Source organism: Stenella coeruleoalba (assembly GCF_951394435.1).
Source record: "Stenella coeruleoalba genome assembly, chromosome: 1".
NCBI lineage: Eukaryota > Metazoa > Chordata > Mammalia > Artiodactyla > Delphinidae > Stenella > Stenella coeruleoalba.
The window spans coordinates 34,399,300-34,416,589 of NC_137169.1; the positions used below are offsets into that span (position 1 = coordinate 34,399,300).

A 17,290-nucleotide genomic window follows, 5' to 3' on the forward strand; every position below is an offset into this window, starting at 1 on the left:
TGAAATAAACGAGTCACAGAAAGACAAATAGTGTATAATTCCACTTATATGAGGTACCTAGAGTAGTCAGAAATCATAGAGCCAGAAAGTAGAATGGTGGTTTCTAGGGGCTGTGGGGGAGGGCATAATGAGGAGTTATTGTTTAATGGGTGTAGGGTTTCAGTTTTGCAAGATGAAAAGAATTATGGAGACGGATGGTGGTGATGGTTGCACAGTAATGGGATTGCGTTTAGTGCTACTCAACTGTATGCTTAAAAATGGTTGAGGGGCTTCCCTGGTGGCTCAGTGGTTAAGAATCTGCCTGCCAATGCAGGGGGACATAGGTTCGAGCCCTGGTCCGGAAGATCCCACATGCCACGGAGCAACTAAGCCTGTATGCCACAACTACTGAGCCTGCGCTCTAGAGCCCACAAGCCACAACTACTGAGCCCACGTGCCACAACTACTAAAGCCCACCCACCTAGAACCCGTGCTCCGCAATAAGAGAAGCCACCGCAATGAGAAACCCGCGCACCACAGCAAAGAGTAGCCCCCCCCTCCCCGTTCACGGCAACTAGAGAAAGCCTGCGCCCAGCAATGAAGACCCAACACAGCCAAAAATAAATAAATAAATAAATAAAAATTTTTAAAAATGGTTAAAATGGTAAATTTTGTGTTATGTGTATTTTAGCCTAATTTTTTAAATGCAATCGTAAGAAGGAATGAATAAACACTGTTCAAGTTGTCTAAATCTCTGTAAATTTGTATATCTGATACTGGTAAAATACGTTTAATGTATGTTAAACAGTTTATGTTTATGTTTTATATATACACAAACATACACATACATGTGAGATAAAGTTCAGGAAAGGTATATCCCAAACATTATTACTTCTGGAAAGGGAAACGGGATTGTGGGGTAGAGTTATGTGAAGGAAAAGATCACTTGTTGCTCTATATACCTATATGTTGTTTAAATTTTTTACACAAAGAATGTATTCATATATAACTTGTATATTTTTAAAACAAAGCATCCTCTGTCACTTTTTTTTTTTTTTTTGCGGTACACGGGCCTCTCCCTGTTGCGGCCTCTCCCGTTGCGGAGCACAGGCCCCGGACGCGCAGGCTCAGCGGCCATGGCTCACGGGCCCAGCCGCTCCACAGCATGTGGGATCTTCCCGGACCAGGGCACAAACCCGTGTCCCCTGCATCGGCAGGCGGTCTCTCAACCACTGCACCACCAGGGAAGCCCCCCTACCTCACTTTTGTATTTAAAATGCTTTTGTATTTCAGGTTGAAAGGCTTAAAGGAGAAATTTGTGAATCTCAAGAGAATAAGCAACTTGGAAACCACTCTCCTGGAAAAATGGTGGGTGCTGAACAGAAAGTAGAGGTATTAAAATTATGTTCTTTCTGACTTCTAATTCTGAAGTGAGTCGCATTTCACAAGAGTGCACCAGAGCAATAGGCGTTGAGCATTTGCTATTCTCCTCTTGCCTGCCTTTTTCTACTGCTTTGCCAGGGAGTATGGAGGAAGAAATTGGGGTACAGAGGATATGTTTCTGTTCACTTCCTCGCCACAGGGAACAATTAATATGAAAAATATAATGGGTTTCGTTAAAGAAAAAAAGACTCTTACAAAGATACAACCAACTTGGACATTTTTAATCATCAAAATGAAGTTGCCTTACAGAATCAACCAGTGATAGGGGAGTGGGTAGTTGGAACCACATATCATAGAGAACTAATATGGTTTAGGCTCCAGTGTGCACAGCATCTAATCTTTTCAGAACGATTAGCCTCTGAAGGGGTGGGCAAAGTGATCAAACACAAGGCAGATGGAAGCAAGAGCCAGTGTGTTGTAGAGAGGGCAATTTCAGATATTCAGCTCAAGGAGCTAGACTGCTTTGCCTTTCCTCTCACACACCTAAGATGAGTGACATCCCTGTTGCTGAGGGATCTCCTTCACCAGAGCTTGTTTTTACTGTAACTCTCTGGGCCCTATACCCCCAACCTCCTATGTAGCAAGGAACTATAGCCACTGGATTTATTGTTTCCCCGCCCAAGGAGCCTGTATCCTTCTTGTCTTCCAGAACTCTCTTGTAGATAAATAATGCATTTTGTAGGAAGGAAGGGAGGAAGGGAGGGTGGGAGGGAGAGAAGAAAGGAAGGAAAGAAGGAATTTCCAGGCAAGACTTCAGTAACTTTTACCAAAATTTTTCCCAGAGCACCCAGTGGTGCTGCTCTAATTTACAGAAGTTGACTTATTAGTAACTATTTTTATTAGTTTCTTATTTATCCTTCCAGTATTTATTCCAATAGAAGCATTTTGAACATTTATTCAGATTTCCTCCTTTCTTAGTTTCTCTTCCCTTCCTTTCCCTCCCTTCCTTCCTTTCTTCCTTCCTTCTTTCCCTCCCTCCCTTCCTTCCTTCTTCCCTTACCTCCCTCCCTTCCTTCCTTCCTTCCTTCTTTCCCTCCCTTCCTCCCTTCCTTCTTCCCCTCCCTCCCTTCCTGCCCACCCTTCCTTCCTTCCTCCCTCCCTTCCTTCCTTCCTTCCTCCCTTCCTCCCTTCCTTCCTTCCTTCCTTCCTTCCTCCCTCCCTCCCTCCCTCCCTCCCTTCCTTCCTTCTTTCCAAGCTTCCTTCCTTTCTTTTTAACTAAAATGCTCCTGGAGATCCTTCTATATCATACAAAGAGATCTTCCTGATTCTTCAGAGCAGCTAGCATTCTGTTGTGTGGATGTACTATAATTCATTTAACCAGTCTCCTGTTGATGGACACTTGGGTTGTTTCCAGTCTTTTGCGTATTTATACAGGTGTTTCTACAGGTTAGAGTCACAGAAATGGGATTGTGAGGTTAGGGGGTAGCTAGATCTGTAATTGTGGTCGATATTGCCAGATACTACTCAGTGGAAAGTGCACCATTTTCCTCTTCCATCAGCAATGTATGAGAAAGCTAGTTTCCTAAAATTTCACTAACTGAGTATATTGTCAAACTTCCGTATTTTTACTAAATGATAGGTGAGAATGAGTATCTCAGTGTAGTTTTCATTTTCAATCATCTATTTATAGTGAGATTGAGCATTTTTCAAATGTTTATATTTAACATCAATATTTATATTTCTTGTGTAAAATTAACTTTATTGAAATATTTAATACAATATAAACATACATATTTTAAGAGTTGAGTTCAATGAGCTTTGACAAATGCATACATCTGTATAACCACAACCACTACAATCAAGAAAGAAAACATTCATTAGCCTAAAATTTTCCCTCCCCTTTTGCTATCAATGCCTCCCACTCCGCCACTTCCTATGACCATACCATTTCTAGAATTTCAAATAAATAGAATCATCTGGTATATACTCTTTCCTATTTGGCTTCCTTCACTTATAATAATACTTTTGAGATTTATCCATGTTGTTGTCTATATCACTGGTTCATTTTTAAATGGCTGAGTAATATTCCTGTATATATGGATATACCATACATTGTTTATCTATCCACTGGTTAATAGATAATCAGATTGTTTTCAGCTATTATGAATAAAGCTGCTACTAGTATTCACATGCCAGTATGTTTTTTTTCCCTCTTGGTTAAATACCTAGCAGTGGAATTACTGAATAACAGAGCAAGCACATGTTTAATTTTATAAGAAACTGCCAGACTATCTTCCACTTTGTAATGAATAATGCTGCTATTAACAATCATGTACAAATTTTTCTGTGAACACGTTTTCATTTTCCTTGGGTATGTACATAGGAGTGGAATTGCTGGGTCATATGTAAATTCTATGTTCAACTTCTTGTAGAACTGCCAGACTATTCTCCAAAGCACCTCCACGATTTAACAATTCCCATCAGCAGTGTATGAGTGTTCCAATTTCTCCACATCCTTAGCAGGATTTGTTATATTTTGTCTTTTTTTTATTATAGCTATCCTAGTGGGTATAATAAAGTACTATCTCAGTGTAGATTTTTCTTTTTTTAACAACTTTATTGGAGTATAATTGCTTTACATTGTGTTAGTTTCTGCTGTAAAACAAAGTGAATCAGCTATGCATATAGTTATATCCCTATATCTCCTCCCTCTTGCGTCTCCCTTCCACTCTCCCTATCCCTCCCCTCTAGGTGGTCACAAAGCACCAAGCTAATCTCCCTGTGCTATGCGGCTGCTTCCCACTAGCTATCTATTTTACATTTGGTAGTGTATATAAATCCATGCCACTCTCTTACTTCACCCCAGCTTACCCTTCCCCCTCCCCATATCCTCAAGTCCATTCTCTACATCTGTGTCTTTATTCCTGTCCTGCCCCTAGGTTCTTCATGACCATTTTTTTTCTTAGATTACATATATATGTGTTAGAATACGGTATTTGTTTTTCTCTTTCTGACTTACTTCACTCTGTATGACAGATTCTAGGTCCATCCACCTCACTACAAATAACTCAATCTCGTTTCTTTTTATGGGTGAGTAATATTCCATTGTGTATATTTGCCACATCTTCTTTATCCATTCATCCGATGATGGACACTTAGGTTGCTTCCATGTCCTGGCTATTGTAAATAGAGCTGCAATAAACATTTTGGTACATGACTCTTTTTGAATTATGGTTTTCTCAGGGTATATGCCCAGTAGTGGGATTGCTGGGTCATATGGTAGTTCTATTTTTACTTTTTTAAGGAACATCCATACTGTTCTCCATAGGGGCTGTATCCACTTACATTCCCACCAACAGTGTAGGAGGGTTCCCTTTTCTACACACCTTCTCGAGCATTTATTGTTTGTAGATTTTTTGATGATGGCCATTCTGACTGGTGTGAGGTGATACCTCATTGTAGTTTTGATTTGCATTTCTTAAATGATTGGTGATGTTGAGCATCCTTTCATGTGTTTGTTGGCAGTCTGTATATCTTCTTTGGAGAAATGTCTATTTAGGTCTTCTGCCCATTTTTGGATTGGGTTGTTTGTTTTTTTGATATTGACCTGCATGAGCTCCTTGTATATTTCATAGATTAATCCTTTGTCAGTTGCTTCATTTGCAAATATTTTCTCTCATTCTGAGGGTTGTCTTTTTGTCTTGTTTATGGTTTCCTTTGCTGTGCAAAAGCTTTTAAGTTTCATTAGGTCCCACTTGTTTATTTTTGTTTTTATTTCCATTTCTCTAGGAGGTGGGTCAAAAAGGATCTTGCTGTGATTTATGTCATGAAGTGTTCTTCCTATGTGGTCCTCTAAGAGTTTTATGTTTGGCCTTACATTTAGGTCTTTAATCCATTCTGAGTTTATTTTTGTGTATGGTGTTAGGGAGTGTTCTAATTTCATTTTTCTACATGTAGCTGTCCAGTTTTCCCAGCACCACTTATTGAAGAGGCTGTCTTTTCTCCATTGTATATTCTTGCCTCCTTTATCAAAGATAAGATGACCATAAGTGCATGGGTTTATATCTGGGCTTTCTTTCCTATTCCACTGATCTATCTTTCTGTTTTTGTGCCAGTACCATACTGTCTTGATTACTGTAGCTTTGTAGTATAGTCTGAAGTCAAGAAGCCTGATTCTTCCAACTCCATTTTTCTTTCTCAACATTGCTTTGGCTACTCAAGGTCTTTTGTGTTTCCATACAAATTGTGAAAATTTTTGTTCTAGTTCTGTGATAAATGCCATTGATAGTTTGATAGGGATTGCATTGAATCTGTAGATTGCTTTGGGTAGTATAGTCATTTTAACAATGTTGATTCTTCCAATCCAAGAACATGGTATATCTCTCCATCTGTTGGTATCATCTTTAATTTCTTTCATCTGTGTCTTATAGTTTTCTGCATACAGATCTTTTGTCTCCTTAGGTAGATTTATTCCTAGGTATTTTATTCTTTTTGTTGCCATGGTAAATGGGATTGTTTCCTTAATTTCTCTTTCAGATTTTTCATCATTAGTGTATAGGAATGCAAGAGATTTCTGTACATTAATTTTGTATCCTGCTACTTTACCAAATTCATTAATTAGTTCTAGTAGTTTTCTGGGAGCATCTTTAGGATTCTCTGTGTATATTATCATGTCATCTGCAAACAGTGACAGCTTTACTTCTTTTCCGATTTGGATTCCTTTTATTTCTTTCTCTTCTCTGATTGCTGTGGCTAAAACTTCCAAAGCTATGTTGAATAATAGTGGTGAGAGTGGGCAACCTGTCTTGTTCCTGATCTTAGTGGAAATGGTTTCAGTTTTTCACCATTGAGAACAATGTTGGCTGTGGGTTTGTAATATATGGCCTTTATTATGTTGAGGAAAGTTCCCTCTATGCCTACTTTCTGGAGGGTTATTATCATAAATGGGTGTTGAATTTTGTTGAAAGATTTTATGCATCTATTGAGATGATCATATGGTTTTTATCCTTCAATTTGTTAATATGGCGTATCACATTGATTGATTTGTATATACTGAAGAATCCTTGCATTCCTGGGATAAACCCCACTTGATCATGGTGTATGATCCTTTTAACGCACTGTTGGATTTGGTTTGCTGTATTTTGTTGAGGATTTTTGCATCTATCTTCATCAGTGATATTGGCCTGTGGTTTTCTTTCTTTGTGACATATTTGTTTGGTTTTGGTACCAGAGTGGTGACCTCATAGAATGAGTTTGTGAGTGTTCCTCCCTATGCTATATTTTGGAAGAGTTTGAGAAGAATGGGTGTTAGCTCTTCTGTAAATGGTTGATAAAATTTACCTGTGAAGCCATCTGGTCCTGGACTTTTGTTTGTTGGAATATTTTTAATTACAGTTTCAATTTCGGTGCTTGTGATTGGTCTGTTTGTATTTTCTATTTCTTCCTGGTTCACTCTTGGAAGGTTGTGCTTTTCTAAGAATTTGTACATTTCTTCCAGGTCGTCCATTTTATTAGCATACAGTTGCTTGTAGTAATCTCTCATGATCCTTTGTATTTCTGCAGTGTCAGTTGTTACTTCTCCTTTTTCATTTCTAATTCTATTGATTTGAATCTTCTCCCTTTTTTTCCTGATTAGTCTGACTAGTGGTTTATCAATTTTGTTTATCTTCTCAAAGAACCAGCTTTTAGTTTTATTGATGTTTGCTATTGTTTCCTTCATTTCTTTTTCATTTATTTCTGATCTGATATTTATGATTTCTTTCCTTCTGCTAGCTTTGGGGTTTTTTGTTCTTTCTCTAATTACTTTAGGTTTAAGGTTTTGTTATTTATTTGAGATTTACTTGTTTCTTGAGGTAGCATTGTATTGCTATAAACTTCCATCTTAGAACTGCTTTTGCTGCATCCCATAGGTTTTGGGTCGTCATGTTTTCATTGTCATTTGTTTCTAGGTATTTTTTGATTTCCTCTTTGATTTCTTCAGTGATCTCTTGGTTATTTAGTAGCATATTGTTTAGCCTCCATGTGTTTGTATTTTTTACACTTTTTTCCCTGTAATTGATATCTAGTCTCATAGCGTTGTGGTCGGAAAAGATACTTGATACAATTTCAGTTTTCTTAAATTTACCAAGGCTTTACTTGTGTCCCATGATATGATCTATCGCGGAGAATGTTCCATGAGCAATTGAGAAGAAAGTGTATTCTGTTGTTTTTGGTTGGAATGTCCTGTAAATATCAATTAAATCCATCTTCTTTAATGTGTCATTTAAAGCTTGTGTTTCTTTATCTATTTTCATTTTGGTTAATCTGTCCATTGGTGAAAGTGGGGTGTTAAAGTCCCCTATTATTATTGTGTTACTTTCATTTTCTCCTTTTATGGCTGTTAGCATTTGCCTTATATATTGAGGAACTCCTATGTTGGGTGCATAAGTATCTACAATTGTTATATCTTCTTCTTGGATTGATCCCTTGATCATTATGCAGTGTCCTTCTTTGTCTCTCGAGATAGTCTTTATTTTAAAGTCTATTTTGTCGGATATGATAGTGGCTACTCCAGTTTTCTCTTGCTTTTCATTTGCATGGAATATCTTTTTCCATCCTCTCACTTTCAGTCTGTATGTGTCCCTAGGTCTGAAGTGGGTCTCTTGTAGACAGCAGATATACGGGCCTTGTTTTTGTATCCATTCATCCAGTCTATGTCTTTTGGTTGGAACATTTAATCCATTTACATTTAAGGTGTTTATCGATATGTATGTTCCTATTACCATTTTCTTAACTGTTTTGGGTTTGTTATTGTAGGTCTTTTCCTTCTCTTGTGTTTCCCGCCTAGAGAAGTTCCTTTAGCATTCGTTATAAAGCTGGTTTGGTGGTGATGAATTCTCTTAGCTTTTTCTTCTCTGTAAAGTTTTTAATTTCTCTGTTGAATCTGAGTGAGATCCTTGCTGGGTAGAGTAGTCTTTTTTTTTTTTTTTTTTTACATCTTTTTTGGAGTATAATTGCTTTACAATGGTGTGTTAGTTTCTGCTTTATAACAAACTGAATCAGTTATACATGTACATATATTCCCATATCTCTTCACTCTTGCGTCTACCTCCCTCCCACCCTCCCTATCCCACCCCTCTAGGTGGTCACAAACCACCGAGCTGATCTCCCTGTGCTATGCAGCTACTTCCCACTAGCTATCTATTTTACGTTTGGTAGTGTATATATGTCCATTCCACTCTCTCACTTTGTCACAGCGTGCCCTTCCCCCTCCCCATATCCTCAAGTCCATTCTCTAGTAGGTCTGTGTCTTTATTCCTGTCTTACCCCTAGGTTCTTCATGATATTTTTTTTCTTAGATTCCATATATATGTGTTAGCATACGGTATTTGTCTTTCTCTTTCTGACTTACTTCACTCTGTATGACTGACTCTAGATCCATCCACCTCACTACAAATAGCTCAATTTCATTTCTTTTTATGGCTGAGTAATATTCCATTGTATATATGTGCCACATCTTCTTTATCCATTCATCCAATGATGGACACTTAGGTTGTTTCCATCTCCTGGCTACTGTAAATAGAGCTGCAATGAACATTTTGGTACATGACTCTTTTTGAATTATGGTTTTCTCAGGGTATATGCCCAGTAGTGGGATTGCTGGGTCATATGGTAGTTCTATTTTTAGTTTTTTAAGGAAACTCCATACTGTTCTCCACAGTGGCTGTATGAATTTACATTCCCACCAGCAGTGCAGGAATGTTCCCTTTTCTCCACACCCTCTCCAGCATTTATTGTTTCTAGATTTTTTGATGATGGCCATTCTGAATGGTGTGAGATGATATCTCATTGTAGTTCTGATTTGCATTTCTCTAATTATTAGTGATGTTGAGCATTCTTTCATGTGTTTGTTGGCAGTCTGTATATCTTCTTTGGAGAAATGTCTATTTAGATCTTCTGCCCATTCTTGGATTGGGTTGTTTGTTTTTTTGTTACTGAGCTGCATGAGCTGCTTATAAATTTTGGAGATTAATCCTTTGTCAGTTGCTTCATTTGCAAATATTTTCTCCCATTCTGAGGGTTGTCTTTTGGTCTTGTTTATGGTTACCTTTGCTGTGCAAAAGCTTTTAAATTTCATTAGGTCCCCTTTTCTTATTTTTATTTCCATTTCTCTAGGAGGTGGGACCAAAAGGATCTTGCTGTGATTTATGTCATAGAGTGTTCTGCCTATGTTTTCCTCTAAGAGTTTGATAGTTTCTGGCCTTACATTTAGGTCTTTAATCCATTTTGAGCTTATTTTTGTGTATGGTGTTACGGACTGTTCTAATCTCATACTTTTACATGTATCTGTCCAGTTTTCCCAGCAGCACTTATTGAAGAGGCTGTCCTTTCTCCACTGTACATTCCTACCTACTTTATCAAAGATAAGGTGACCATATGTGCGTGGCTTTATCTCTGGGCTTTCTATCCTGTTCCATTGATCTATATTTCTGTTTTTGTGCCAGTACCATACTGTCTTCATTATTGTAGCTTTGTAGTATAGTCTGAAGTCAGGGAACCTGATTCCTCCAGCTACATTTTTTGCTCTCAAGATTGCTTTGGCTATTCGGGGTCTTTTGTTTTTCCATAGAAATTTTTTTTTCTAGTTCTGTGATAAATTCCATTGATAGTTTGATAGGGATTGCATTGAATCTGTAGATTGCTTTGGGTAGTAGAGTCATTTTCACAATGTTGATTTTTCCAATCCAAGAACATGGTATATCTCTCCATCTATTTGTATCATCTTTAATTTCTTTCATCAGTGTCTTATAATTCTCTGCATACAGGTCTTTTCTCTCCTTAAGTCGGTTTATTCCTAGGTATTTTATTCTTTTTATTGCAGTGGTAAATGGGAGCGTTTTCTTAATTTCACTTTCAGATTTTTCATCATTAGTGTATAGGAATGCAAGAGATTTCTGTGCATTAATTTTGTATCCTGCTACTTTACCAAATTCATTGATTAGCTCTAGTAGTTTTCTGGTAGCATTTTAGGATTCTCTGTGTATAGTATGATGTCATCTGCAAACAGTGACAGCTTTACTTCTTCTTTTCTGATTTGGATTCCTTTTATTTCCTTTTCTTCTCTGATTGCTGTGGCTAAAACTTCCAAAACTATGTTGAATAAGAGTGGTGAGAGTGGGCAACCTGTCTTGTTCCTGATGTTAGTGGAAATGCTTTCAGCTTTTCACCATTGAGGATGATGTTGGCTGTGGGTTTGTCATATATGGCCTTTATTATATTGAGGAAAGTTCCCTCTATGCCTAGTTTCCACAGGATTTTTATCATAAATGGGTGTTGAATTTTGTCAAAAGCTTTCTCTGCATCTATTGAGATGATCGTATGGTTTTTCTCCTTCAGTTTTTTAATATGGTGTATCACGTTGAGTGATTTGCGTATATTGAAGAATCCTTGCATTTCTGGAATAAACCCCACTTGATCATGGTGTATGATCCTTTTAATGTGCTGTTGGATTCTGTTTGCTAGCATTTTGTTGAGGATTTTTGCATCTATGTTCATCAGTGATATTGGCCTGTAGTGCTTTTTCTTTGTGACATCCTTGTCTGGTTTTGGTATCAGGGTGATGGTAACCTCGTAGAATGAATTTGGGGGTGTTCCTCCCTCTGCTATATTTTGGAAGAATTTGAGAAGTATATGTGTTAGTTCTTCTCTAAATGTTTGATAGAATTCGCCTGTGAAGCCATCTGGTCCTGGGCTTTTGTTTGTTGGAAGATTTTTAATCACTGTTTCAATTTCAGTGCTTGTGATTGGTCTGTTCGTATTGTCTATTTTTTCCTGGTTGAGTCTTGGCAGGTTGTACATTTCTATGAATTTGTCCATTTCTTCCAGGTTGTGCATTTTATTGGCATAGAGTTGCTTGTAGTAATCTCTCATGATCTTTTGTATTTCTGCAATGTCAGTTGTTACTTCTCCTTTTTCATTTTTAATTCTATTGATTTGAGTCTTCTCCCTTTTTTTCTTGATGAGTCTGGCTAATGGTTTATCAATTTTGTTTATCTTCTCAAAGAACCAGCTTTTAGTTTTATTGATGTTTGCTATCATTTCCGTCATTTCTTTTTCATTTATTTCTGATTTGAGCTTTATGATTTCTTTCCTTCTGCTACCTTAGGGGTTTTTTTATTCTTCTTTCTCTAATTGTTTTAGGTGCAAGGTTAGGTGGTTTATTCGAGATATTTCCTGTTTCTTAAGGTAGGATTGTATTGCTATAAACCTCCCTCTTAGAACTGCTTTTGCTGCATCCCATAGGTTTTGGGCCATCGTGTCTCCATTGTCATTTGTTTCTAGGTATTTTTTTATTTTCTCTTTGATTTCTTCAGTGATCACTTCGTTATTAAGTAGTGTATTGTTTAACCTCCATGTGTTTGTATTTTTTACAGATCTTTTCCTGAAATTGATATCTAGTCTCATAGCATTGTGGTCGGAAAAGATACTTGATACAATTTCAATTTTCTTAAATTTACCAAGGCTTTTTTGTGACCCAAGATATGATCTATCCTGGAGAATATTCCATGAGCACTTGAGAAAAATGTGTATTCTGTTGTTTTTGGATGGAATTTCCTATAAATATCAATTAAGTCCATCTTGTTTAATGTATCATTTAAAGCTTGGGTTTCCTTATTTATTTTCATTTTGGATGATCTGTCCATTGGTGAAAGTGGGGTGTTAAAGTCCCTTAGTATGAATGTGTTACTGTTGATTTCCCCTTTTATGGCTTTTAGTATTTGCCTTATGTATTGAGGTGCTCCTATGTTGGGTGCATAAATATTTACAATTGTTAAATCTTCTTCTTGGATCAATCCCTTGATCATTATGTAGTGTCCTTCTTTGTCTCTTGTAATAGTCTTTACTTTAAAGTCTATTTTGTCTGATATGAGAATTGTTACTCCAGCTTTCTTTTGGTTTCCATTTGCATGGAATATGTTTTTCCATCCCCTCACTTTCAGTCATATGTGTCCCTCGATCTGAAATGGGTCTCTTGTAGACAGCATATAGATGGGTCTTGTTTTTGTATCCATTCAGCCAGTCTTTGTCTCTTGGTGGGAGCATTTAATCTATTTACATTTAAGGTAATTATTGATATGTATGTTCCTATTCCCATTTTCTTAATAGTTTTGGGTTTGTTATTGTAGGTCTTTTCCTTCTCTTGTGTTTCTTGCCTAGAGAAGTTCCTTTAGCATTTGTTATAAAGCTTTTTTGGTGGTGCTGAACTCTCTCAGATTTTGATTGTCTGTAAAGTTTTTAATTTCTCCATCAAATCTGAATGACATACTTGCTGGGTAGAGTAATCTTGGTTGTAGATTTTTCTCCTTCATCACTTTAAATATGTCCTGTCAGGGCCTTCTGGCTTGCAGAGTTTCTGCTGAAAGATCAGCTATTAACCTTATGGGGATTCCCTTGTGTGTTATTTGTTGTTTTTCCCTTGCTGGTTTTAATATGTTTTCTTTGTATTTAATTTTTGACAGTTTGATTAATATGTGTCTTGGCGTGTTTCTCCTTGGATTTATCCTGTATGGGACTCTCTGTGCTTCCTGGAGTTGATTAACTATTTCCTTTTCCATATTAAGGAAGTTTTCAACTATAATCTCTTCAAATATTTTCTCAGTCCCTTTCTTTTTCTCTTCTTCTTCTGGAACCCCTATAATTCGAATGTTGGTGCATTTAATGTTGTCCCAGAGGTCTCTGAGACTGTCCTCAGTTCTTTTCATTCTTTTTTGTTTATTCTTCTCTGAAGTAGTTATTTCCACTATTTTATCTTCCAGGTCACTTATCCATTTTTCTGCCTCAGTTATTCTGCTATTGATTCCTTCTAGAGAATTTTTAATTTCATTTATTTTGTTGTTTATCATTGCTTGTTTCCTCTTTAGTTTTTCTAGGTTCTTGTTACATATTTCTTGCATTTTCTCCATTCTATTTCCAAGATTTTGGATCATCTTTACTATCATTATTCTGAATTCTTTTTCAGGTAGACTGCCTATTTCCTCTTCATTTGTTACGTCTGGTGGGTTTTTATCTTGTTACTTCATCTGCTGTGTTTTTTTCTGTCTCCTCATTTTGCTTATCTTACTGTGTTTAGGGTCTCCTTTTTGCAGGCTGCATGTTCATAGTTCCCGTTGTTGTTGGTGTCTGTCCCCAGTGGTTAAGGTTGGTTCAGTGGGTTGTGTAGGCTTCCTGGTGGTGGGGACTAGTGCCTGTGTTCTGGTGGATGAGGCTGGATCTTGTCTTTCTGGTAGGCAGGTCCACATCTGGTGGTTTGTTTTGGGGTGTTTGTGGCCTTATTATGATTTTAGGCAGCCTCTCTGCTAATGGGTAGGGTTGTGTTCCTGTCTTGCTAGTTGTTTGGCATGGGGTGTCCAGCACTGGAACTTGCTGGTCGTTGAGTGGAGCTGGGTCATAGCGTTAAGACTGAGATCTCTGGGAGTCTCTTGCCAACTGGTATTACATGGGGCCAGGAGGCCTCTGGTGGCCCAGTGTCCTGACCTCCGCTCTCCCAACTCAGAGGCTCAGGCCTGACAGCTGGCCAGAGCGCCAAGACCCTGTCAGCCACACAGCTGCTAGTGTTGGAGGGTCTCCTGAAGAGGTGGTGGGGTGATTGTGGCTCATCTCAGGGCCAAGGACACTGGCAGCCAAAGTTCTGGCAAGTACTCCTTGACATGAACCCTCCCAGAGTCCACCATTAGCCCCAAGAAAGAGCCTGTAACCTCAGTATAGTTTTAATTTGCATTTCCTGAATGACTAATGATATTAAGTGTCTTTTTGTATGCTGATTGGCCATTTCTAGAGCTCATCATTACTTTGTCCAGATCCACGTTTCCATCTGGTTCCATACTTTTTCAGCCTGAAGAACATGATTAACATTTCTTCTAGTGCAGATCTGCTAGTGATAAACTCTCTGGTTTTGTTTGTCTGCAAATGTCTTTGTTTTACTTATTTTTTTTCAATTTTTTTTACTGTAATAAAATACACATAACAGATAATTTACCATGTTAACGATTTTTAAGCATCCAGTTCAGTGATATTAAGCACATTCATATTGTTATTCAACCGTCACCACCATCCACCTCTAGAACTCACTTCATCTTGCAAAACTGAAACTCTATACCCATTAAACAGTACCTCCTTATTCTGCCCTTCCCTCACAGCCTAGGCAGCCACCATTCTACTTTCTTTCTCTATGATTTTGACTACTCTAAATACCTCATATAAGTGGAATCATATACTATTTGTCCTTTTGTGACTTTCTTATTTCTTATTAGCATAATGTCTTCAAACTTCATCTATGTTGTAGCATATATCAGAATCCTCTTCCTTTTTTAGGGTGGATAATATTCCATTGTATGTATATACCACATTTTATTTATCTATTCATTTATCTTTGGATACTTGGGTTGCTTTCACGTTTCAGCCACTGTGAATAATGCTACTATGAACATGAGTATACAAGCACCTGTTCAAGTCCCTGTTTTCAATCCTTTTGGGCAGGGGTCTCCACCCCTGGGCTGCAGACCAGTACCAGTCCGCGGTCTGTTAGGAACCGGACCGAATAGCAGGAGGTGAGTGGTGGGCGAATGAACAAAGCTTCATCTGCCGCTCCACGTCTCTCTCCATCGCTCACGTTACGGCCTAAACCATCCCCCCCGACCCCTGTCCGTGGGAAAATTGTCATCCATGCAACTGGTCCCTGGTGCCAAAAAGGTTGTGGACCGCTGCTTTTGGGTATATACCTAGATGTGGAATTGCTGGATTATATCATAATTCTGTTTAATTTTGCGAGGAACCACCATACCATTTTCCACACTGACTGCACCACTTTACATTCCCACCCACAGTGCACAAGTGTTCCAGTTTCGCCACATCCTCATCAACACTTGTTATTTTATATTTTATTTGATGTTAGCTATCCTAATGGGTGTGGGATGTGGTATCTCACTGTGGTCTTGGTTTGCATTTCCGTAATCATTAGTGATGTTGAGCATTTTTTATGTGCTTATTCACCATTCATATGTCTTCATTTGAGAAGTATCTATTCATGTCCTTTGCCCATTTTTTAATCAGATTTTTTGTTTTTATGTTGGCGAGTTTTAAGAATTCTCTATATGTTCTACTTATATTAATCCTTTATCAGATATATAACTTACAAGTATTTTTCCCATTTCATAGATTGCCTTTCACTCTGTTAAAGTATCCTTTTTTAATATTTATTTATTTATTATAAAGTATCCTTTGATGCACAAAAAAAAATTGTTTTCATGAAGTCCAGTTTGTCTATTTCTTCTTTTGTTGCCTGTTCCTTTGATGTCGTATCTAAGAAATCACTGTCATATTTAAGAAAATGTTGCAAAATTTTTCCCCTATGTTTTCTTCTATGAGTTTTAGAGTTTGGGGTCTTAGATTTAAGGCTTTGATAAATTTGAGTTACTTTATATATATGCTGTTAGATAAGGGTCCAACTGCATTCTTTGGTATGTGAATGTCCAGTTATTCCAGCATCATTTGTTGAAAAGACTGTCCTTTTTCCATTGAATGGTCTTGGCACACTTATCAAAAATCACTTGATCACATAAGCAAATGTCTATTTCTGGTCTCTGTGTTCTATTCCTTTGGTCTATATGTCTGTCTTTATGCCAGTAACACAGTTTTGACTGCTGTAGCTTTGTGGTAAGTTTTAAAATCAGGAAGTGGGAGTCCATCAGCTTTGTTCTTTTTCAAGGTAGTTTTGGCTATTTGTCATCCCTTGAGATTCCATATGAATTTTAGGATGGGTTTTTTTTTTATTTCTGCAAAGATTGCACTGAATCTGTAGATTACTTTGGGTAGCAATAACATCTTAACAATATTAACACATTACTGACTGGGGGATTTTTGCAGATACTGATGCTTGTGTCTGGTGATTTGTTGTGTAAGTGAATATTGAAACACCCACATTTGAGTAAATATCAACAACTTTTTTTAAAAAAAACCTCTTTATGACTTTATGACTTAGTTGTATGTTTAGATAGATGCTGGGAATAAAGGGATGAGTTTACCTGCACTCAGAAGAAACATTCAGACTTTGAGGTAATTGGGGAAGGAGTTTTTCTGTTCTTCATAATCTGCAAATGCAGAAGCAATAAGTTCTGATTGGAAAGAGAGAGGTCCGGGATTCTCGTTCATGGAGGAAATATTTGAAAACATTCCAAGATCAAGACCTCTTCCTTTAAAATATGCTTGAAGGGTTCTGAAAAACCCTAGGTTTTTCATGACATTTTTTCCCCTTAAATTCCATATATATGTGTTAGCATACGGTATTTGTCTTTCTCTTTCTGACTTACTTCCCTCTGTATGACAGACTCTAGGTCTATCCACCTCATTACAAATAGCTCAATTTCGTTTCTTTTTATGGCTGAATAATATTCCATTGTATATATGTGCCACATCTTCTTTATCCATTCATCTGATTCAACAACTTTTTTTGCACTTAATGTATTTATTTGAAACTTTGTACATGTCTTACTAAAGGATTCTAATATTTTGTTAGAGTGTGATAGGCGGTATAGTAGGTACCTCTGTGCAGGGGAACAGAAGATCTATTACAAATACACTGTGTTTCACTGCGCTTTCCCCTGGAAAAGAAGACTCTACACTTTCTGACAGCATTTTTTTTTTAGTCCTGTGGGACATTTCCTCTAGAATATATTCTTTTATTTAACTGACAGTCGACAAGGTGGATCTCTGCAGGGGGCTCTTGTAGAAATGCCACAAGAGGGACCAGGGTGGGACTACCACTACATTCACCAGAATGGTCAGTTACCCTACTGACCATTCTCTATCTACGACTAACAAAACTTGCTTGTAAGTCATTTTATTCTGTGCCTTAAGGCTACGATAAATTTTAAAAGCATTGAATAAACTGCAA

At 37.5% G+C, this 17,290-nt stretch overlaps 2 protein-coding genes across 2 annotated transcripts in view; one reads left to right on the forward strand and one right to left on the reverse strand.

Moving 5' to 3' along the window:
- Window positions 1-17,290, forward strand: part of CCDC30 (coiled-coil domain containing 30) — a 173,179-nt gene that overhangs the window by 50,945 nt on the left and 104,944 nt on the right. Inside the window, exon 10 of the mRNA XM_079917435.1 lies at window positions 1,273-1,347. Within this exon, the coding sequence (XP_079773561.1) occupies window positions 1,273-1,347 (75 nt within the window). The remainder of the gene's footprint in view (window positions 1-1,272; window positions 1,348-17,290) is intronic.
- LOC307184165 (uncharacterized protein C2orf66-like) lies at window positions 15,881-17,091 on the reverse strand. Its single transcript, XM_079917473.1, has one exon. The coding sequence runs from the start codon at window positions 16,633-16,635 to the stop codon at window positions 16,441-16,443; it is 195 nt and encodes a 64-aa protein (XP_079773599.1). The 5' UTR covers window positions 16,636-17,091; the 3' UTR covers window positions 15,881-16,440.

Coding starts and splice junctions, on each gene's coding strand:
- LOC307184165 (XM_079917473.1), bottom strand. CDS start 16,635: ATGAAAAACCTAGGGTTTTTCAGAACCCTTCAAGCATATTTTAAAGGA.